This window comes from Dendronephthya gigantea, unplaced genomic scaffold, assembly GCF_004324835.1.
Source record: "Dendronephthya gigantea isolate DGI-Jeju-01 unplaced genomic scaffold, DenGig_1.0 000110F, whole genome shotgun sequence".
Taxonomy (NCBI): domain Eukaryota; kingdom Metazoa; phylum Cnidaria; class Anthozoa; order Malacalcyonacea; family Nephtheidae; genus Dendronephthya; species Dendronephthya gigantea.
In genome coordinates this window covers 615,875-637,554 of record NW_021163120.1, presented here as the reverse complement: position 1 = coordinate 637,554, position 21,680 = coordinate 615,875, and the positions used below count along the sequence as shown (strand labels likewise).

At 35.1% G+C, this 21,680-nt stretch overlaps 4 protein-coding genes across 10 annotated transcripts; 1 reads left to right on the top strand and 3 right to left on the bottom strand.

The window, feature by feature from the left end:
• Window positions 1-3,456: 3,456 nt before the first annotated feature.
• Window positions 3,457-6,171, bottom strand: LOC114535120 (bolA-like protein DDB_G0274169). The gene is made up of 7 exons (XM_028556496.1): window positions 5,998-6,171; window positions 5,368-5,444; window positions 5,129-5,182; window positions 4,974-5,025; window positions 4,777-4,841; window positions 3,832-3,900; window positions 3,457-3,763 (listed from the first exon to the last, which is right to left on the bottom strand). The coding sequence occupies exons 1-7, from the start codon at window positions 6,005-6,007 to the stop codon at window positions 3,683-3,685; spliced, it is 408 nt and encodes a 135-aa protein (XP_028412297.1). The 5' UTR covers window positions 6,008-6,171; the 3' UTR covers window positions 3,457-3,682.
• Window positions 6,172-6,737: 566 nt separating this feature from the next.
• LOC114535121 (protein NATD1-like) lies at window positions 6,738-7,814 on the bottom strand. The gene is made up of 3 exons (XM_028556497.1): window positions 7,648-7,814; window positions 7,331-7,446; window positions 6,738-6,975 (listed from the first exon to the last, which is right to left on the bottom strand). Exons 1-3 carry the CDS (start codon window positions 7,805-7,807, stop codon window positions 6,859-6,861), a joined length of 393 nt encoding a protein of 130 aa, XP_028412298.1. The 5' UTR covers window positions 7,808-7,814; the 3' UTR covers window positions 6,738-6,858.
• A 1,944-nt stretch (window positions 7,815-9,758) lies between these two features.
• LOC114535125 lies at window positions 9,759-14,275 on the top strand. Of its 2 annotated transcripts, none has more exons than XM_028556507.1 (7): window positions 9,759-9,918; window positions 10,313-10,408; window positions 11,316-11,439; window positions 11,620-11,766; window positions 12,115-12,205; window positions 13,078-13,246; window positions 13,672-14,275. In XM_028556507.1, the coding sequence occupies exons 1-7, from the start codon at window positions 9,850-9,852 to the stop codon at window positions 13,732-13,734; spliced, it is 759 nt and encodes a 252-aa protein (XP_028412308.1). In that variant the 5' UTR covers window positions 9,759-9,849; the 3' UTR covers window positions 13,735-14,275. The 2 variants fall into 2 exon arrangements, with proteins under 2 accessions (XP_028412308.1, XP_028412309.1); XM_028556508.1 differs by lacking the exon at window positions 9,759-9,918 and adding an exon at window positions 10,031-10,156.
• A 156-nt stretch (window positions 14,276-14,431) lies between these two features.
• LOC114535124 (2'-5'-oligoadenylate synthase-like protein 2) lies at window positions 14,432-19,988 on the bottom strand. Of its 6 annotated transcripts, none has more exons than XM_028556503.1 (8): window positions 19,890-19,988; window positions 18,426-18,725; window positions 18,277-18,346; window positions 17,727-17,896; window positions 16,947-17,211; window positions 16,473-16,552; window positions 15,730-16,028; window positions 14,432-15,229 (listed from the first exon to the last, which is right to left on the bottom strand). In XM_028556503.1, the coding sequence occupies exons 2-8, from the start codon at window positions 18,438-18,440 to the stop codon at window positions 15,094-15,096; spliced, it is 1,035 nt and encodes a 344-aa protein (XP_028412304.1). In that variant the 5' UTR covers window positions 18,441-18,725; window positions 19,890-19,988; the 3' UTR covers window positions 14,432-15,093. The 6 variants fall into 6 exon arrangements, with proteins under 6 accessions (XP_028412304.1, XP_028412303.1, XP_028412307.1 ...); XM_028556506.1 differs by having other exon boundaries at window positions 14,435-15,229; window positions 17,727-17,832; window positions 18,277-18,361; XM_028556505.1 differs by having other exon boundaries at window positions 14,435-15,229; window positions 17,727-17,832; window positions 18,277-18,327.
• Between the last annotated feature and the right edge of the window lie 1,692 nt (window positions 19,989-21,680).

The window sequence follows — 21,680 nt, the reverse complement described above, 5'->3', positions numbered from 1 at the left end:
GTTATTTTATGTTGAACATTCTTTGTTTTATTGGACTTTTTGTATTGTGTATTCAAGTTTGTGTATTACGTTCATCTATGTGTTTTAAATTCATGTTTGTTTTCACATTCAAGTTTGTATTTTGTATTCGAGTTTTCGCATTTTACATTTAAGTTTGCATCGTACATTCAAGTTTGTATTATATCCAACCGCAATTCAATAGCTAACCGGTTTCGCGGGCGCGTGCGTTAGACATAATCAAACTGTGACATAATCCAACTTTGCAACTAATCAGTTGAAAATCGGTGCAAACATCGCCAAAGGCTTCAATAACTCGTATCTATTTATTGCATTAACAACGTCGTGCACAGCGTTAAGTAAATACCGTACTTCCTCCATAGTTCAGCTGTGGATCGAATAACACAACCACAAAATTCACTATTGTATTTTAATTTTGGTTTTTACCTTGAAATTCCGCATTAACCAGCCCTTTGTTGCCGTCCAAGCTGTTCTGAATTTGGTGCTCTAAAAATGGCTGACTGCTGCCGGGAAAGCTTGCTGGATTGTTATCCAGGCTTAACCAAACCAGGAAATCACGGGCCTTCTTCGCTCTCAGACCAGTGCCTAACTCCGGTGTGTCAATATTGGCCAAGCGACATTTGTACAGTTCAAAGCGGCCGTTTTTTATAAACACCAAATCACAAGTGTCGCCATCGTCAATGCTGACGACTTTTGCAGTTAAGGTCGTGTATGTCGAAGGAGAGACATGTGAACGCGAGATATCGCTGTCAGTTATGTCCTGTTTGTTCATAGCTGAGGCCGACCAGAAGTTTGTCGGTATGAAGTTCAACCACTTTAGTCTTTGCAGACTAAGCTAAGAACGCTGTCAAGTGTAAACCGCAATTCGGTAAAATCCAAACTATTATCCCGAGGTATTCTAAAAATACCCGATTTCACACCTTCGTTCCCAGGCTCCTGGTCCGCGGAACCTAATCTTGAAAATGACGTAATGCAATCGTAGACACTGTTCCCACAATGAAACACTGACACAGTACGCGGTTAATCACATTAAATGTATATTGATATCTATAGTTTTACAGGTGTCAGATAAAAGAAAACTTAGAAAGGTGGTCTGTTGTCCAGACAAAGAAGGCGATTTCCATAATATGTAGCAATGCAATTTTTCAAGTGTCTAATAAGCGATTTGCTAAACGTCGCTTCGATAGTCGAGTTTTAGTGTAAATACGGTCTTTGCCGCTAGTATTAATCTTTAATTGCTGACCTATTAAATTTGTGGAGTAAACCAATAGTATCACAGGTGTAATCTTTATATCTGCTTATAAGGTCCGTTTACACTTGTAATTTTTGCTGCGGTATTCGTCTTTTGATAGATTGTTATAAATGCTATGATAAATAAGTACCGTTATTTCAACACTGGTAACTCGTTCACTCGTCCATATCATCCGATGATGATTCTGTCGATTCAGCACTTTCGTTTCCTCTTCCAGGAATTCCGAATTCGGGGAAATACCAAGAAAAAGAATCGTTTGCTCAAAAGTCAAAATTACAACCTACGAGTGTAAATTTGTTGAATTCGCGAATAGGGATGAATTTACTTAAGGGAAACAACTTTCAAAATAATATTTCATATATCGTCTCAGCAATCACGTAAACAAAGAGTTTTAACACTTTAATCATTCTGGAATACATCATACATGTACAAATGAAGGCTGGTTTTCATATAACATAATTCGTCATAACTCGTCGTAATTCAAATGTCGCAATTTGTTGCAACTTGTTGTAGTGTGGTTTTCAATAATTACGTTATAAGAAAACCAGACTAAACGCATTAGGGCATGAAAAAGTTACAAAACCTATGATATTCTAGGACATTTGTATTATTACATGCTGCTACAACGTGGATGAACATGAGACAAAATTTAGCTAATGAGTGATGACTGTTCCTTATTCGATTACTTTCTTAGTTTCTTTTACTACAAGAGTCGTGTTCTCGATTATAAAACACCTAACATAAGCTACTAAACATACACAAGTTTACTTTACTGTAGATATTCTTTACAGAACCAATGTTTATCGGCGGTAAGGAGTGGCATAACCGTACTCAATGAGGAGATCATTGAAAGATTCTCTATACGACTGCGAACTTAAAACAACCAAAGGTCTATCGTATCCACCGGTGCCTTGAAATTCCGCATCAACCAGTTGTTTGTTCGCGTCCAACTTCGACTGAAGGTCAGCATCAGACCATGGCGGGCTACTCCGAGGAAAGTTAGCAGGGTCTTTGCCAAGACATAACCAGGCAAGAAAATCACGCGCCTTCTTTGCCTTTGAGCCTGTGCCTATCTCCGGAGTGTCTATTGCGACCAAGCGACATTTGAATCGTTGGAAACTGCCATTCCTGGCAAAGGCCAAGTCACAAGTGTCGCCGTCGTGAATTTTAACAACTTTGGCAGTTACAGTCGTATAAGTCGGAGGAGAACCAGATGAACGTGAAATATCTCTTTTTTTAATGTCCTGCAGTCGTTTACTCATAGCTGAAGCTTATCAAAAGTATTTCACGTAAGTAAAGCAGAGTTTAGCCGCTTTGATTAGAATGTGTTAATCCGTTTTGTTAATAAATATAAGTATAACGTTTCATGCTTAGTCAGCTAGTTTCGGTTCAATATTGCCCGTCACCACGTGTCTTCTGATTGGCTTAATGCTTTCAACAAACACATACAGCAAGTCAGCAATTATGCAACCTGTAAATTGAGCCCGTAGTACGTACATTTTAATCAGCAAGCGGTTTAAAGGCACAGGTCGTAAAGAGCACACTATATTATCTAGTTGTATTATTCATATATTTTAATTTTTGCGTAAGGCCTCTACCAGACGAGCAAGTTCTCTATGACAAGTTTTTATGTGAAAAGTTTTAATGGTTCGTCTGCACGCCCAACTTTGACAATTTTTTCTATGACAAGACTACTTGTTCACACAATCGTTCTTTCCGAAGCAATTCTTGAACAAGTGTACTTGCCATAGAAAAAATTGTCAAAGTACAAATTTTGCTCGTCTGTATGAGTCAACAAAGAAAACTTGTCACATGATGTGAGCACTTATATGCGGTTGGCCAGCGGACTGTAGTATTTTGCAATGGCGCGCTCACCTTGTCCGCTGTACGATTACATCACTGGCTGCAAAGTGCAAACTAAATTGTCAAAGTAAACTTGTTGGCACGTTCACCAGAGCAAATGAAACTTGTCATAGAAAAACTTGTCATAGAAAACGTGCTCGTCTGTAACAGACTTAACTTCACCATATTTTTAACTAGCTACCCATGGCGGTTCATATTTTTTCCCGATGGTTTGGAGCTGACTGCCGACTGATTGCGAGAATTAATAAACACTATTCTTCTCAATTAATAGAATTAGACAGAACAGGAACACATTACGAATATAATATTTATTCGAAGTGACGTTTCATCTTTGAATCAAGACAAAACTTTATTACAACACTTTATGAAAAAAATGGTAACCAGGACTTAAAATCAAAACATAATTTACAAACATCAAACTAGGTGTCCTACTAATCCCCGGGTTTAACCCCTCGCCAAATAATTTAGCACATTGTGCACGGACAGTTCGACGCCCAGTGAATCGTTCTTCACGAAGCAATTTTTGGTAATATATTTCTCTGTAGATTCCTATCTCCCAGAACCACCAAGACAGGGGGGTGATTTATTTACTTTGCCACCAGATGCCTTCCACTGCTCTGGTGTTTTGGCCTGGAAATTAAAGAAGCATACAATTTTATAAAAAATTAACTTCAATCTAACCTATAATGATAGTGTACCTGAATTGATAAGGCATGGATAGAGTTAGCTAATTCATTTTCCAATATTTCATTGATAAGTCGGTGTCTCTAGAATGAGAACAGAATGTAACATTAAAGATTGATCATGACGTCCGTAGGTGTGCGTGTGAGGAGCGAAGAAGGGCTGCTGCGCCCCCCTCAAATTTCAGAGCAGTTGTGATAGGTTAAGGGTCTATTTTCTTCTTTTGATAGATGTGAACGAGTAATTAGTTACCAATGCTCTGATGTGTACAAGCTCCTATTTGAACATCCGTAACTAATTCACTCGTTCACATCTATCAAAAGAAGAAAATATCGCACATAAAATGGCAGCTTAGCCAATCAGCAAGTTTGTTTACATTTCCAATAACCCAATCAGAATGCATAAATATTGACTACTTCTGGGAAAAAGATACCAAGATTTACCGTTATATATATATATATATATATATATATATATATATATATATATATATATATATAAAGTTTTAAAATTTAGGCATTCTGATTGGCTTAGCCTGAAAAATGTAAACAAATGTGTGAGAAAACGTCAGGAAATTTGAACTCAAGAGTCGAGGAATTTGTGCCGAAATACGCGAAGAGAAGAAATACGCGAGACAAATCGCGTTTCCGTGATTAAACTTTTAGGAGTTTTTTCGCAATTCTCGGAGTACATATATGCTAAAAACCACTGATCTGTGTCCAAAACCCCAGCCAGGTGTCTGTGGGCAGGTGTCCCACACCTTTTGGTGCTTTCCGTCTCTCCTTGCGATATTTAGCTATACATCCATGATAAACTCGAATTATCATTATTGCCCTTAGCTTTACATAATACTCACTAGTAAACTGTGAAGCAGATCCCTAGTTACTCCCAAATATAGAGTGGGAATTTATTGGTATATTACACTGACATGTGTGCATACGAAGAAACAGATATCTAACCACCTGAATCAGAGGTAATTTCTCAAACTTTCTTGAAACAACCACAACTTTAAAATGGCTTTCAGGGTCTATGAAAAAAAAATGGCATCAACACCTCATACCTTAGGGGTTAGGCCGGCTCATGTTAGTCAAATAAAACCTGGAAATAATAGTCAATTTTCAAAAAAAAACACTGCCTTGTATTGAAGATTTAAACTCACCCTTTGGTACATTATGCATGTAACTTTCATTGATCACATCTAAATATGATGGCTACAAAAATGAATTTTTATATTCACATGAATACTTGCATTTACTATTGAGTATATACCATGAATATATTCAGAGTTGAATACTTGATAATGAGACGACTTACATTCAATTCACTTTGTAATTTGTTTGTGATTGCCTTTTCAACTGGCCTACTCATCTAAAAATATTTGTAATTTTCAACTTGTGTACAACATAAAATAAGAAATTTCAAATTAGAATTATAAAAGCGTTTATGCCTGGAGTTAGGATTGATGTGTATAATATATTATACAAATTAGGCTATTGTTTGTTTTGTGGCTTAATTACACTGCTGCCTGGCAATTCAGCATAACTTACACACACCTCAGTCCTTGAAAAACAGTAAATTCGACTGGGAACTTTGTAGAAATTGGTCAATTGTTTGAATGATCTTGTTATAGCTTGAAATTTAAACCAGAAAGAAAAACAGTTTGCAAACAATGTGTAATGAACTGTAATGAATTGCCAAATCAAATATGAATTATATGATTAATATAATCCTGAAGTAGAATTAGCCCTCCAATATAATCAATTAAATATGGCCAACATTATTATAGGCAGGCACACTTTACAGTTGATAGCTATGGGGATCAACAGTCATGCTTTGCATTGCTAATGTTATATTATGTTATATCTACAAACTGAGCTACTAGGTCAAGGCGGTTCATGTATGTTATATTTGGAACTCAATTGATTTCCAGTTCCCTCCATGCATAATCTGTGTGTCTTGACATTGAAGGCCTATAACTTGAGCCACTGTCTTCTATAACCACCTCCTGCAACCTCCCCCCACCTTCCTGCACACCATCGCCACCCCACCCCCTTAGAGACCGCCCCAGTTTATTTGTTGGCTTATAAGACAGTCACTATCAATATGGGGGAATATTTCCAGCAGCACATGAGAGTTGGAACATAAAAACCAAATCACAAATAACTGAAATAAGGCCTACCTACCCGATGTCATGAGTTTGTCAAGCAAGGTTAATGTTTCACAAATTAATTTGAGTTTTTATGATCGGAAAGAAGAAATGATTACTGTATTTGTGTACTTTTAGTAATGAAAAGTTGAAGTGTCACATTCTTCGCCATCTTGTACCGATCGAGTGAACCTTCAAAAATCAAAACACTTCCGCCGGATGTTTGGGTAAACGCGTGAAGTTTGAACTAGCTTTATATATGATAACTTTCGTTATAATGTGGACAAAGAAAAGAAAAAGGTAAGATACTATTACTGAAAGTGTAAACGTACATTACACTGTAAATGGTGTTGTAAAGCATCTCTTGACTTGGAATCAAGTCTGCCGAAGATATTTCATAACATGTGTTAAAATGCATGCCAGCAATAACTTAAAAAACCCTATGATCATTGTAGGAAAATTTTGTTGCATTTGTTGAGGCCATGAATTCAAGACTTAGTATAGATGACTTCCTTGCGTATAGGAAAAACTGATTGTTTACAAAAAAAACGAAACAGAATTGACATATTAAAATGTTTATCAAAGCTGGACAAGAAATGTAGACACACCTTCATATACCTTTTTATAGTTATAACACAGTATACTAATATGTCTGAATTGAAATATTATATCATTATTATGCATACATATGTATACATACAAAAATCTTTCTTCCCCTCAAATATATAGTGTATATATAATATATAAAAATATATTTTTATATATAAAAATATATTTTTAAAGAAATAGTTTAATTAATATACATGGATACAAATTATTAGAATACAATACTTCAAATCATTCAATCACAAATTTTCAGTAAATTATATTTATTGGTCTAACTAGGAAAGTTTATGTATTATTTTTCAAGTCTTTGCATAATTTCTGTAGGTTTATTTTTGTCGATATAATGTTGAACATATGTACATGTTGGACGAACTCTCAGATTATTAGCAACCACAAATGAGAATGCAGCCTGGAAAAGAATATTAAAATTAGGATAGCATGCATCTCATAGCATGCATGAAAAATATACGAATAATCGGGGTAGAGAAGTTAAAATATAAATGCAAGGAAATGGTCTTATAAATTGCTGTTTGCCATCCATTGACCTGTATATAATTACACCATAAGCTTGAGTGTCATGTGAGATGATACCCAACAAAGTGAATGGCAAGCTGTTTAGCTACTGGTTAGCAAGTGTGTAAGAACTATATAAACCGTTTGTGCAGTGTACATGGATGCACTCAGCTAAGGTGAACAAATATACTAATACATATACATATACATACATATCTGTTCAACTGCATAGGTATGTAGTTGTGTGTTACCTTAACCAAGTTACCAGCAATTCCTTTGCCCCTTTGGCTTTCAGGGACACCAGTATGATACATATCTATGATTTTTGGTTCTTCATGAATAAGTTGATACTGAAGAACTGCTTTCTCTAGAAATTAAATATACATGTATGAATGATATGCAGTACAGTACAAAGTAAAACCGGAGTGTAATAAACACAAACACATCTTAGTGTAACACTGCCTGTACTCTAAAATGTTTATATCAGAATACTACAGTGCATACTGCACAAGACACAGTACTGACGGTAGACTTTGCATAACGTTAGTAGATCAATTAATTAATTTACCTGGTGTTAAGTCGATATAAAACTCTTTATTTTTTTCATCGTGAATTACAGCATAGTCCATACTCATATGACGAGCTGAAAGTCCCAGCAAGCGAATATATAATTGATTTAAAGGAAGTAACGTGTTCTTTTTAAGCCGCCATATTGGAAAACGCATCATGACTCATTTGGCCATATAGAGCTCAGTGGTTTTGCCCAGTGAGCTCTAAAAACGGCTGGACTGATAGGTCCAATCATGAAGTCTCTTGAGTCCTGTGATTGGACGAGGCCGATTGGCATCTGATTTGCAAACGAATCGCTGATTAAGGCGGGAACCGCGCACATGAAAAACACTTTCCTAAGGAGAGTGTCAAGGAGTAAGAAGTGTGGTATTGACATATACCGCCATCCATTTTGGTTTTGAGATGAAAAAATATTCTCACTAATTTTCCGAATTGAAATGAAATTTCTGTCGTTACATTTCGACCATTTGGCAATATCGAATGTATAATGCCAAGGTTATTTTAATCATAATATATGGGTGTGTGGTTATCTATTCATATGTTACCTTATTCAGAACGACCATTTATCTAGTGAAGTTTTTTGAGTCCTTTATCAGACAGACGAACGTACGCCAAGCAGCGATGATAATTTGAACCTCAAGCCGCCATGACAATTAATGTTATTTACTAAAATTTCGAACTGAACTAATCTCAACTTTTATTGCTGCAACGAAATATCTCGACTTTCAACCAACCGTGCCTTAACGTGACAATGTAACGTTGATACAACGAAAAGGTCATGTTGATCAAACGTTAATCTCATCTTTATCAACCAACGTTGGAACAACGTGACAATGTAACGTTGATACAGCGAAAATGTCATCTTGATCAAACGTTATATTCAACTTTATCAACCAACGTTGGATACTACAACGTCAGAGTATAACGTTCATATGAACGAGATTACCAACGTCGTGGTCAATAGTGTCGAACGCTTTCTTCAAGTCAATGAAAACAAGTTAAACAACTCCATTTAGAAGGCCGTTGTCAATATTAGCACTCCAATTATTAGTAGTCTCCAATAGGGCAGTAAGAGTGCTGTGTTTGGTCGAAACCCAGATTGATATTTGGACAATAAATCATTGCTCGTCAGGTAACGATCAATTTAATCATGCACTAATTTCCGAATATTTTCGCAACAGCCAAATTAATTGATATTGGACGATAATTCGGTTTAAATTATTCCTTGCCCCGTTTTTTAAGACAGGAACGACCTTAGCAATTTCTAATCGTCTGGATAAATTTCCCGGATGAAAGATAGGTTGAGTATTTTTGTCAGCGAATGGGGCAAAAATATCGGCTGATAGCTTCAAGATTACTCCAGGAATGCCATCAGACGGCTTTCTTACAGTTGATAATTTTAAGTAAACGAGTTACATACTACGTTTGTAGGTTTGATAAAAGAGGTTGGATCGTTGCTTGCAAGTTGCAAGATTTTCACCTATCGAAGTAAAGTACTTGCTTGTAAGATTTTCCTTGCCTATCAAAGTTTGGAGTTCGTATAGTTTCATTGAGAGCGGATCACGCGAGGTTAATATTGGCGAAATTTTGATGTCGTAACTAACGAAATGAAACTGAAGTTACGCTCGCGCGACCCCCTGCAGAGGGAGAACAACTTCAATCACGCGCGGCGCACGTGGACATGCGACCTTGACTGTTTCTCCATTTGAAATTGTCTTTTGGAATAGTTATTTTTCTGTTTACCTTGTAAACTGTCTCGACCGTCGATATTAGATATCAACCTGTCTCGGTTCCACAGAACATCTGGTTTTCGGTCGCGGTAAATAAGGGTTAATTGTTCTATGGCTATTTTGAAAAGGGGGAATTTGGGATTCGGGGAAACGGGGAAACGGGGAATCGGGGAATGGGCCTCATAATTTGAAACTGAATTAAACCTTTTTGTTTTTTGAAGAGTATTGGCAATGGAAAGAAGGCTACTCAAGTAGTTTGTGAAGTGAACTAAATTTTCATTGCCAATACCCTTTAAAAAAAACAAAGAAGTTTAAAAATTTCCAGTTTCAAATTATGAGCCCCATTCCCCGATTCCCCGACTCCCCGATTCCCCCTTTTAAAGATAGCCATTGTTCTATGCCATTCCACAACGTTGCATTCGCGCTTGGTGAAAGGTACAGTATATATTTGTTCGACAAAAATATCGGGAATGCACGTTACTCATTTGTTTTACGGCGTTTTACTCGCTGGTTCACTTCATATTTTGCCATCACACACGGTACGTTGTTACTGTATTTTTGTCATAATTCCAAAAGGTTGTATTTAATAATCGTTTTACATCAGGGTAATTTGCTAATTCTATCACCGTTTATATCTTACTAATGTTTTGAATTATTTATTAAGTAAACTGTTCTGTTTATAAATGATAATCCCATCGTCCATGTTAATTGGATTCGTGATCAAATACGTGCTAGTAGCATCCAATCAATACTACAAGTGATCGGATTTAGTGAAAGGTACGACTGATGCAATTGAAGAAAAACTATTTGCACGGTTGTACCATGCATGGGAAACTTCCCATGCAATTATGGGTGTTCTATAATCATTTTTACGACTTCGTCGTATATAGGTTCCTGTTGTTTCTAATGATAAACTAAACGATCGTCTTCCAGGCTGAAAACCATAGTCTGCTTCGATTTCGAGTTACCAATGGAACACTCTTCCTTCAGGCCAAATCTCAATGGTTCGAAATACCTTCAGTGATGGAGGTGAGTTCACATTTATATAGTGTAAGGCTGTAAGCTTCGCGATATATCATATATATGTTCGCTTGAAATGAAGGTGAACAAATAAAACAGGTTAGCATAAAACGACAGTTGGTGAAGTCGATTCTCATCCCCATGTTAGCAAACATACTATATTGTTGAATTTTGAAATAAATGAACTAGATCGGATACGCAAAAAATGCGTGCAAACGTTTAGTTTTGATCAAGGACACGGAATATGCACACAGTCGTTTAGTTTTAATCGAGTAATCAGAATATATATGCGTACAGAGTTTACAGACGTTTAATTTTGATCGAGTGCACAGGATATTGCGTACAGACATTTAGTTTTGATCGAGTTCATAGAATATGCGTACAGGCGTTTAGTTTTGATCAAGGGCACAGACTGATATGCGTACATGCAGTCGTTTAGTTTTTATCTAGTGTATAGAATATGCGAATTAGCTTCGATCGAGTACGCTTAGCCTTAGAAAGCGTACAATTCACAAATGCACTTGATAGAGTACGTGTAAATAAACGCACTATATTATCAATAATGTGTCGTGTCGTATGACAAAAACAGTCCTCCCCCGCAGCTGATACAGGAAGTTGAAGAGCCGCTGAACTCTAATAAGGTCATGCAAACTTTCAAATACGTTTTTGCAGAGAAAGCAATAAGTTCGCGCTTGCGCGAAAAAAACACAGACCCGAATATATATAAGGACTCTCGCTTTAGTTCAAGTAGATAGGAATCAATAAAATAGCCTCCTTTCGAGGATAACTGGCGATGTCATTCATATGATGGCATTTAAATTATAAATATATAGTATTCATAGGAAGCGAATTGATCTTGTTTCAATGGTTGCCGAAACTTTCCCGTCTTTGAAACAATTGTTTTACTTATATTTAGGTCCGAAAAAACGAACAAAAAATCAGTAGTAACCGAGATGTTATCAACTGGAACAAGTACCAAGTTCATAAACTTCAAAACCAATTGAGGAACACTGTGAATAAATTATCAAAACTTCAACATGGTGAACTGTTAATACGTTTTAATTATAATTATACATAATCTTTTCAATTTATAACTTACAAAATCACTTTTTGTAAAATGTGCCTTTTCGAATTGATATCAGTGGAAATGCTACTTGAAAGTTATTTTAGAATGGCTATTCATTCTATAAGTTTCATTCTTAAACTTTGCAACCATGCAGGTCTCAAAACGATTTGGATAAGAAGTGACGGTCTTGATGACGGAGGTAGACGAGGAAGTGAAGGATTTGCAACGATTCAAGTTGATGGAAAAGATTACGCAATGAGAAAAAGGGGTTACAACGTTGTTGTATTGAATTCAGTGACTGGTAATGAGAGTTATGTAATAACAAGAGTTTGTTAACGAAGTTCATTGTTATTTTCTAAACCACTTGTTTTCTAAAACTTTTCTATCCTCCGTACATCGAGAAATATATAGCCAGTTATCTATTTCCAGACGATAGCTTGCAGTCAGCAAACTTCCTGTATAAGCTATACATTATTTTTTACATATATTAATCCCTAAACAAGAATATATTAATAGCAAAATCGTGTGAACACACCTTTTTTGATGAAATAACACAGTTTTTTAGTGTTGATACGACACCTGGAAGTTTAGAACGGGCGTTTTATTTAATGTCGAAAGATTCCCAAATCATGGATTCTCTATTTTTTAGGTAATGTTGAAAGCAGGGCATCGTTTGATACACATGGATCAGCTCACGAAGGTCACTACTTTTCGACGTTCTTAAACAACATAGCGAGCAGGTATGTAATTTATCATCGCACGAAGGCCGCATAGCCAAGGGTGTAATCATATCTGTTGGCAGTACTGAAAGGTTCAGGAAAAGCTATAAAAGCTATCGTCCCAAATATACCTGAGAGAGGGCAAGATTCCTATGTTTCATGTACCCAACATACAAACATACAATTATTAATAGAAATTAACATACAAACACGTGTGATAAAGTACTCCACTGGTCAACTCACTTTTTGAAGTTTTGATAATATATCCACAAATTGAATCTACGTCGAGATTACATGAAAAACTATAGAATTTCAAGCTAACAATAATGATATTTAGTATACACCCGACTATTGTCTATTACAAATCCTACATTCTGATTGGCTACTCGACCATTTTCTATTCGTGATGGTGAACGTTGGGAAACTGATTTGCTCGCACGACTGTATAAAATTGAATTAATTAAATTATTTTTCGGTGTAATTGCGGTGTACCGATTATTGTCTCGAAATTGATATCATCTAGGTACAGGGTGTATACTAAAACAATTTATATATATAGACAACTCGCCTACGTTAATGTCTATGAGTATGAGCGAATAGTCAACTCAGGTTTCGCCTTCGTTGACTATTCACTCATAGACAACTCGGACTCGTTGTCTAATTGTTAAATAGTAGCTCTCTCTAGTGTAATAGCTAAAAAGAATATTCAGACGTGTTGAATACTGTTAACTTAGCTGGGTTTATATATGAAATTATATCTTAAGCTTTGGAATAACAAATTTTCACGCGTCTTCCAAAAAAGTCTATTGATGTTGTTAACTTGTTAGCATGGAAAGCTTAGAAAGGAGTTTGAAAATCGTAAAATTAATATTCGTCAATTCAATTTTTTAAAGGCGCATTGTTTTGGTTGCGATACAAGATGAAGCTTCGTATCGGGTAACACGTTCAGTGTACACGGCCTTATGGAGATTGGGTGCACGAAATCTAATCAAACACGAGTATCGTTCCTCTTTTGCATTCATTGGCTGGTCCGGACCCGGGAAAAACAGCATTGTGACACAGGTTTATATCTGTGCCTATTATGGTCACCTTCAAAATATACTTGGCCGCCATTTCTAAATCCAATTGACAAACAATACTCATTATTTTCCAGCTTTTGTTCTGAGTTGCGCGATTTTTATGTGCAAATGTCGTTAATCCTTCTCTCTCTTGATCCATTTCAACGTTTAGTTCGCTTGTCAACATACAGGAATATTATTGTTGGTTTAATATTTAACTCAGGAGACGCATTTATGCATGTAAAATGCGAGATACATTGTATCCGGAGTTATTTTCACAGTTTTCAGCAAAGATTGCAGTTATAATAAAATAACCAGTTATTTGTGACTTTATACGACAATGCGACTACTACGAGCCATAAATCATGGTTTTTCCACAAACGTTATTATCCTCTAGTAATTGATTCAATGATTACATTTTTTACACAGGATCAACACCATCGGCACCAGGGACCAAGTTTCGTTCATAAAACCTTTTTTGTCGGTGTTTAACTACGACGGCGACGACGATGGGATTTTTTCTGTTTTTTATATTATATACTCACCGAATGTGTAAGCATAAGTAAAATAGTATAGCTAAGTTTTTTAGATTGCAGCAGCTATGTATGTAATAGCTAAATAAACGTGTTTATCTCTGGTCTGAAGTGAAGCAGTGGACTCTATAGAAACTGAAGCGAATAACTGGCTAATAATTCCATGTTTTTTAAATCCTTGATACATGAATTTATTCCTTGAAATTAATTTAGGATGTGGATAAGATTTATAATTAGGGTTATCCCTGATCAAGTATAATCCCAATCTAAGATCTAATCCTAACTTCTAATCCTTACCTAGTCTCAATGATTAAATCCGCGTGTTTAGGATTTACTGATTACCCACTTAGAAAATGTTTGCTATTTTGAAAAGAATCGCTGATTAAGGCGGGAACCGCGCAAAAGAAAAACACTTTCCAAAGGACTAAGGAGAGTGTCAAGGAGCAAGAAGTGTGGTATTGACATATACCGCCATACATTTCGGCATTGAAATGAGAAAAAAAATTTTTAATAATTTTCTGAATTGAAATGAAATTTCTGTGTCTATGGACGACTTGCGCTTTTGACTATTTTTTGAACTTTTTTGAGAAATATCGCTTATCAGACGAACGTACGCCGCGCAGCAACCTTAAGCCGCAATGACAATATTAATTGATGTTATTTACTGACATTTCGATAATGTACTATTAATAATATTAGCACTGGTCAACTCACTTTATTTTCTCAGTTTTAATAATAAATAATTATAATAGAACGGCGATGATAATAATGATAACAGAATTAATGCAAAAATCATATGAATGTTTACAAAATCAACCGACCGCCTAGGAGGTGGTGGTTGATTTGTTAGATTTGTTATCCACGAGCAGGAATGTATGATTTTGGCAGTAATTGCACGACTTAATTCATTCTATTTAAATCCATATTCATTCCCTAAATGGGTTCATATTAATTGTACGCGTACAAATCATTAGTAGTTGTTAACAAATAAATAACTTATAGCTTTCGATCATACATTTATAAAAGTGACAACTGTACTCAATACTTCAAACTCATGCATTTAAATATCTGGCTACTTACTATGTTAAACAATTGCTATATATCGTTATAATTATTGTAACGTGTAATCCATATAATAAAACATGCATGATCCTTCATAATTGAGACACGCAACGGTCCTCCCTCAGTCTTGATTTGCTCTAGTGCTTTTATTGATGAAACATTAAGTGAGATGTTTTATGTTAATGTTACCTTCGAATGTAATATGTTAATGTAAAATTTGTGCGTAAAGATTAATTAAACAGCGGATCTGATTTTCTTATTTCCAAGTAGTTGAAGAAACACCGCGCATCATTGGACTTGCAAGCACTCTTTTTGCCTCTTCTTTGATTTCTTCCCACTCAAAATTTTCGCAAACGTTGTTCGTTGGATTCGCAGGGTCCATAACCAAGGGTCTGAAAGTCAGTAAACTAAGGTTATATTTTTTTATGCAAACTAGAATGCTTTACCTCAATCCAGAACACAATTCTACTCGATTTCCGAATCAAACTCAAATTCAAATTATAACAATGCGATAATTCCGTAATTGATACTTTCAATGCTAATAATCTATACCGTATGTAACCTAAAGGAGAGCGTAAACACACTTGTACGTAAACTGAATTTATTGACTTATTGCATTGTTGTTCAGTGGTCGAATTTATAAAGAGGAGTTAGTGAATTGTAAAATTTCTATCTTTTGAGGCACCTTGTACATAACCATGAATGCAGCATCAGAACGTATTAGGACAATGTTCAAAATGCAGGCAGAAAGCAATAGGTTTACGTTATTAGGCGAAATTTAATACTATTAATATCATTATTAATTTTGCCCCAATATGATTTTATATGTACATTTCAAATGTAAATTCATATCGTTTTTAACGCTTTACATTTACTTAAAATATGGTCATACCTTTGGTCTTTAATTTCGCTTGGTATGTCATTTTCGGAGTAATTCTCTGTCCAAATAACATTCAAAGATTCGTAGTCCATTAATGCTTCCATTACCCCATGGAACGCTTTCAATGTATCAAATTTCCCATCACTATCTTCCGTGTTTTCTTCCCAAAGATGAATCGTGATCAGTTCCATGAGGTAGGAATTCGGGATTCGCCGACTAGCTGAGGATGGTTCAACCATTTCCTTTTTCCAGTATTTGACCAAACGAATCAAATTCTTTACATTGGGTGGATACTCCTCCACAAAATCCACCTAAATAGCTGATCTAGTTAATTTTTTATGCAATTTTAGTTCGCTCATGACTTTTCATCGGCATCTCGTTGCATGGCTATCAGCTTGTATGCGACTCGAGCTCGTGGTGCAATCGTTAATTAAATATATAATTTTTTCTCAATTAAAATATCTGCAGGAAGAAACATGCTCCGAAAAACAACATCTTGAGTCATATAATAAGAAACAAGACAATTTGCTGTGATGTATCGAATCCATTTGAAAGTCATTCTCACATCATTGTGAAATTGATTTGAGAATGATTGTGGGAATGACTTTGAAATATTAAAATAATATATATACTTCAAAATTAATTCATATGTCTTGAGTTTACAAGATTTTGTTTTTAGGAACATGTTTACTTCCTGCATAATTATTTCATCAAATTGTGTGCTGGCATAGTTTTTATACAGACACTTATTGTACCTGCTGTTGAACTAACGCTGCGCTGTAATAGTCAGCGTAATCCATATCTTTCAGCATACGTTGATACAGATCTTGAAGATCTAAAGTTAAGATATAGATCAAGAAAAACAGTCCAAGCATGTATGCTAGAACTTACAGAATTTCATCGTGAAGTTTGATTAAAGAACAAAACACTGCATGCATGAATTAATTCGAATTTTTAAAGATATACAATTGTCAGGGCCGGCGCTGCTTGGAAGCTTAATTGGCGGGGGGGGGGGGTTGTGTATTCATATATATATTCAATGTTTGAATAAAGAAAATCACTATCAAAATCAGGCATAAGACGAATTTGAATATCCTTCCCCCGAATTTAGCTAATTCTAGCGCCGGCCCTGAAAATTGTATGATAAATACTAGCACTGAGCGTAGCTATATACGTCGAGGTGACTATAATGATATTCATGAAATGTTTTAAATCTGCTCCTTGTATACCTTCAAATTTAAACGTTGGCAACAGGTCAACATCTATATTTCCATTTGTTCCTTGGACAGAAAACTTCACCGAGAATGTTGTGTCTGTTAAGGAGTTGGGAACAATATGGGCACTTGCATAGCGTCTCAATTTTTCCTTGACTTCTTCTTTAATCTTCGGTAGTTGCTTTTGGAGATCTTGTGCATCCTTCACATCGTTTAAAATCATAACAAGGTCTATGTCGCAATATTCTTTCACTGCTGTTCCTTTGCCTTGCGATCCCCCCTAAATTTTGAAATTTAGACTACTATCATACATAGTGCGGATTATTTAATGTTAATTTAATAATAAATGTGTCCAGAAAATTGCAGAGAATTAAATTAACCTTGTTGAATGGCAGTTATCAAGGGCGTTTGTGCTTTTTAAAAACAATGCACATTATATAGCTATGCTTTAAGGCGGTGCTCCCCCAGGCTGGGTTTTACGACTAATCGAGAAATTAAGCCTATTGTGAAATCGCCTCTATATCTTAAATGATTTGATGTCAATATGTCTGATAATTTTGCCTTTAACCTTCCATGAAGCCCTTGATCTAACCATTTCCATGATCTAATACACTTTGTCCGCAATAAACAAACACATTCTTCAGTTTTAACTAATTAATATTAATTTCATATTACAACATTATTTCCTGAATAAATTGCTCTGGATCCATTTAACAGACTGTCTTTTACTCCCGTACTTTAAGGCCACGATTTTATCCCAATTTTAAGGGGTCTTTAAAGTCAGAGTTGAGTTACCTTTACGTTTTGATCGGGCCTTTCACGTTTCTGCAAGAGATCGCATATCAATTTGACGATTTTCTTCATTTCTTTGTTGAACTTTTTAGTTGGCTGGAGTGTTTCACTAATGAATTTGTTGAGATTTTTTGCTGTTATTGGGCTATGGAAATCTACTGTTATTCTGGCCCCTAAAATATACATATTTTTGCAACACTTAAAATTATCGTAAGCTGGAAATTCAAAAAGGGTCAAAATTGTCCCCAAAGAGAATTGCAAGGGAGAAACGAAGGTGCTATTCAATTCAAAATTAATTTTATTACTCTTTTGTGTAAATATATATCCTGCATGCATGTATTTCAACACCCCACCCCACATTTACTTCTGGTTGGCCTAGTATCCCCTGTACCGCCACCCCTGTTTAGACGCACGCTAAAAGCATATAGGCCTACCCTTGCTTTCTGACATCCACGCGAACGCATGATTGCCAAAGTATGCCCACAAATTATGCCCAGTAATGCCCAAAAAATTCTTAAATCGATAGCTGCTATATAAAGCGCTGTCATTATACCTCCTGTCTCTCTTGCCTTGCTAGTTTTTACTTTTTCTTTACGTCTTCTGGCTTGAAAAGAGTTTAGTTTCTGTGAAAATCAATCCTATAATATTTTGGTAAAAACAGTTGGACGTAGGAAGGAATAAATTATTTAGTATTCGCGTTACCTGTCGGAATTGCATGGACACGTTGGTTAAGCAAGCTCAGCACTTCTCCCGAATGTTTGGCCTTCAAATGCATATTCAAGTCGCATTCGCGAACGAACACTTTGGAACATTTGACACACGAGTACTCACATAACCCTCTATGTGTTCCCTTAAGGTGTCTTGATAAACGCCTACAATTTCGTCTACATCCACGGACGACGCACGATTTGGTTGACGTATTGTGGGTGTGAACATGGTTGCAACAGCTATCAAGCCTGGAAAAGCTCTGATAACATACTTGACATTGAAGATCGACCATGCCTACAAGTATATATTCGCATATTATAGGTATGCATAGCATTAAAACAGGAAAATCTTTTTATATAGTGTATAAATTGAACAAATGAATATCGCAGAATATCGCTGAATTAGGACGAAGTCGAGGTGTTTTTCAGTGATATTTACTGAGCCTGACGGTTTGACGCGAAAGTTTTTTTAGTATAAAAAAAAGGATTTTTCAGCTTTGTATTATCGTTAAGTAATTTACAAGAATATTATGTTACGTTAAAATTTATGTGCTTTTGGAGAATGAGAAACTTTGAAAAGTCGGGCCGCGTTGCCAAATCTGTCTGTGTGGGCCTTTACATATTGACTTTATCGTCAGCGAGTGATGTCACGCGAAAAATAAAAAACCTGCAAGCTAAGCATGTTTCGATTTTCAATTTATGCGAAATCCGAAAACATGTACAAAAGGGTATTGAGCTGTATTACATTTGTCCTAAATGTTTGTGATAACACATCTTTGATTAAATGCAATGTTTCCCGCCAGGGAAATATGCAAGTGAAAATTTGTTGCCCGCATATTGCCATATACTGACAAAGTAAAGGGAGTGGGTTTCTTTTTTAAATGAAATTGATGTGTAACATGTATGTTTTCGCGTTCCTATATTACAAAAAACTTAATGTACACTACCTCAGGAAATATTGAGTTTTGTTTTCCCTCGAGTCTCAATGTTTTCCTCGACTTCGGTTCGGGAAACATTCAGACTCTTGTGAAAACAAAACTCACTATTTCCCTCGGGAGCATACATTAAGTGTATATATTATCTTAACAACGCCAACACTGATATCTTCCTAAAACCACACGAACTATGATAAAGCCGGAATCACTTGGAACTTTTTTCCTAATATCTGTACATTGTTGTATCACCTGTCGTACATATCTCCTTGGCAAGATACGAAGCGAATTTGAAGCAATATATTATATACATCTCTGTAAGGCCCGTGAACAACATGCCATATCCAACGCGTTAAACAGGCTTAAACCAGCTTCCCGTAATGTGTCAACGATGACGATATAGTATTGTACGATTTTACGTGAAATGTAGACTGCGTAAACTCATATATAACGGATTCTTTAAATATATATATTTACCCTTTGATGCAGTCAAAATTTTCGTACGATATAACAAACATGAGACCCACCTTAATTAAGTCAGCGTGTTATAGCTAGTAATTCCAAAGATCTCCAATTTAAAGAAAGATTTCTCCTTGCCCTTGGCTCCGTCGTGGCAGAGGAGCGCTTTTCACAAGAAAGCCTTACTTATTTCTTGAACTGAGTATATATAGTTAACAGGCCACAGGGGAAACCCCATATACGTAATTTATATTCAAAACGGGGAATTCCAGACAGGTGGTGCAAATTTTATTATTTAATTTTTGTCTATTTTTTCTCGAATAGTATGATATTGGGTTTCATACGAACAAACTGAAGATTTTAAAGACAAAATTTAAACGAACTATTGGAAAATAATCTATAACCTGAATGCTATTATGTATAAACTTCCATTTCTACCACTTATGTCAGGGGCTTCCTTTATGTATTCCTAAAAATAACACTTATCAGTTATACATGCCTGGTATTTCCCTTTTCGTTTGGAACACTCTAGAAGACGAAATGAGTTTGCACGCTAAATTTAATATAAATATATCGGTCACATAGAAAACTGTGTCTCTGGTTTGAATCAAAATAGCTTCTTACCCAGTAAAGTTATCCAAATGAAACATCTTTCATTACTTTCATTATTAATTATATATTAGTATATATATATATATATATATATATATATATAAATATATATATATATATATATATATACGCCGCAGATAGATAGATAGATAGATACTCGAAGTCTAATTAGAATTGCATATGATTACATTTGCATGGGATTTCAATCATATTACACAACATATGCAATTCTAATTATAGATTTCGAGTATCTATCTATCTATCTATCTGCGGCCAACGTTTTTGCAAATGGGTGTATATATATATATATATATATATATATATATATATATATATATATATATATATATATATATATATACATATATATATATTATACATTATACAATAACATATAATATATAATAATATATATATATATATATATATATATATATATATATATATATATATATATATATATATATATATATATATATATATTATATATAATATTATATATATAGCTATATATATATATATATAGCTACATATATATATATATATATATATATATATATATATATATATATATATATATTCTGTTTCTTATATGAATGATCAAAATTGAAAAGCAACTCAATAATAAAACAGAACAAAGCGGGACAACTCGCGATTGTCGCGCGAGGAGAGACACACATTACATATGTTTTCATATTTCACTAGTGAATTTGTTTTCGGTAAAACACCCATGTGCCATGTCCATATAAATAACACCCATGTCCATATAATTATGTATAATAACACTCATGTCTATTGTGACACCCATAACACCTATGTCCATATAATTATGTATAATAACAACCATGTCTATTGTGACACCCATGTCCATATAAGCAAGTCTATACGCCGGTTCATACGCCTATTTTGTCGAGTCAAAAAATACTAATTTAACGACATCACTGAGATAAAATAACATAGGCCAAAATATCAGCTTTATCGTTATGCATAAAGGAATATAATATTTGAAATGATATTATTTGGACTCGTTTTTCTTTCTTAGGCCTATTCACATTTTAGTATTCCAGTTTGCAAATCGGTAATTGAAATAGCCAATTTAAAATTACGATGTGTCACGTCAATATTTTTTACCAATTTAGCAATTTTTCGCTGCAATATATATTGCTTCGTCTGTTATTGTTTGACTTTCATAATATTGGCGAAATAGATTAATTGTACAGCGTGCATGGCTTTGTTTTGACGGAAAT

What these genes read in the sequence shown, in the direction of transcription:
- LOC114535125 (XM_028556507.1), top strand. Translation starts at nt 9,850, where the DNA reads ATGCACGTTACTCATTTGTTTTACGGCGTTTTACTCGCTGGTTCACTT. An exon ending in ATATTTTGCCATCACACACG is followed by an intron (nt 9,919 to 10,312) that starts GTACGTTGTTAC and finishes ATCGTCTTCCAG; the next exon opens with GCTGAAAACCATAGTCTGCT. An exon ending in AAATACCTTCAGTGATGGAG is followed by an intron (nt 10,409 to 11,315) that starts GTGAGTTCACAT and finishes ACTTATATTTAG; the next exon opens with GTCCGAAAAAACGAACAAAA.
- LOC114535121 (XM_028556497.1), bottom strand. Translation starts at nt 7,807, where the DNA reads ATGATGCGTTTTCCAATATGGCGGCTTAAAAAGAACACGTTACTTCCT. An exon ending in TTATATCGACTTAACACCAG is followed by an intron (nt 7,447 to 7,647) that starts GTAAATTAATTA and finishes TTTAATTTCTAG; the next exon opens with AGAAAGCAGTTCTTCAGTAT. An exon ending in TTGCTGGTAACTTGGTTAAG is followed by an intron (nt 6,976 to 7,330) that starts GTAACACACAAC and finishes ATTCTTTTCCAG; the next exon opens with GCTGCATTCTCATTTGTGGT.
- LOC114535120 (XM_028556496.1), bottom strand. An exon ending in ACTGTTTTTCAAGGACTGAG is followed by an intron (nt 5,183 to 5,367) that starts GTGTGTGTAAGT and finishes AAATATTTTTAG; the next exon opens with ATGAGTAGGCCAGTTGAAAA. An exon ending in AATTACAAAGTGAATTGAAT is followed by an intron (nt 5,026 to 5,128) that starts GTAAGTCGTCTC and finishes TCATTTTTGTAG; the next exon opens with CCATCATATTTAGATGTGAT.
- LOC114535124 (XM_028556501.1), bottom strand. Translation starts at nt 18,723, where the DNA reads ATGGTCGATCTTCAATGTCAAGTATGTTATCAGAGCTTTTCCAGGCTT. An exon ending in CAGCGTTAGTTCAACAGCAG is followed by an intron (nt 16,029 to 16,472) that starts GTACAATAAGTG and finishes TCAGCTATTTAG; the next exon opens with GTGGATTTTGTGGAGGAGTA. An exon ending in AGCGAAATTAAAGACCAAAG is followed by an intron (nt 15,230 to 15,729) that starts GTATGACCATAT and finishes ACTGACTTTCAG; the next exon opens with ACCCTTGGTTATGGACCCTG.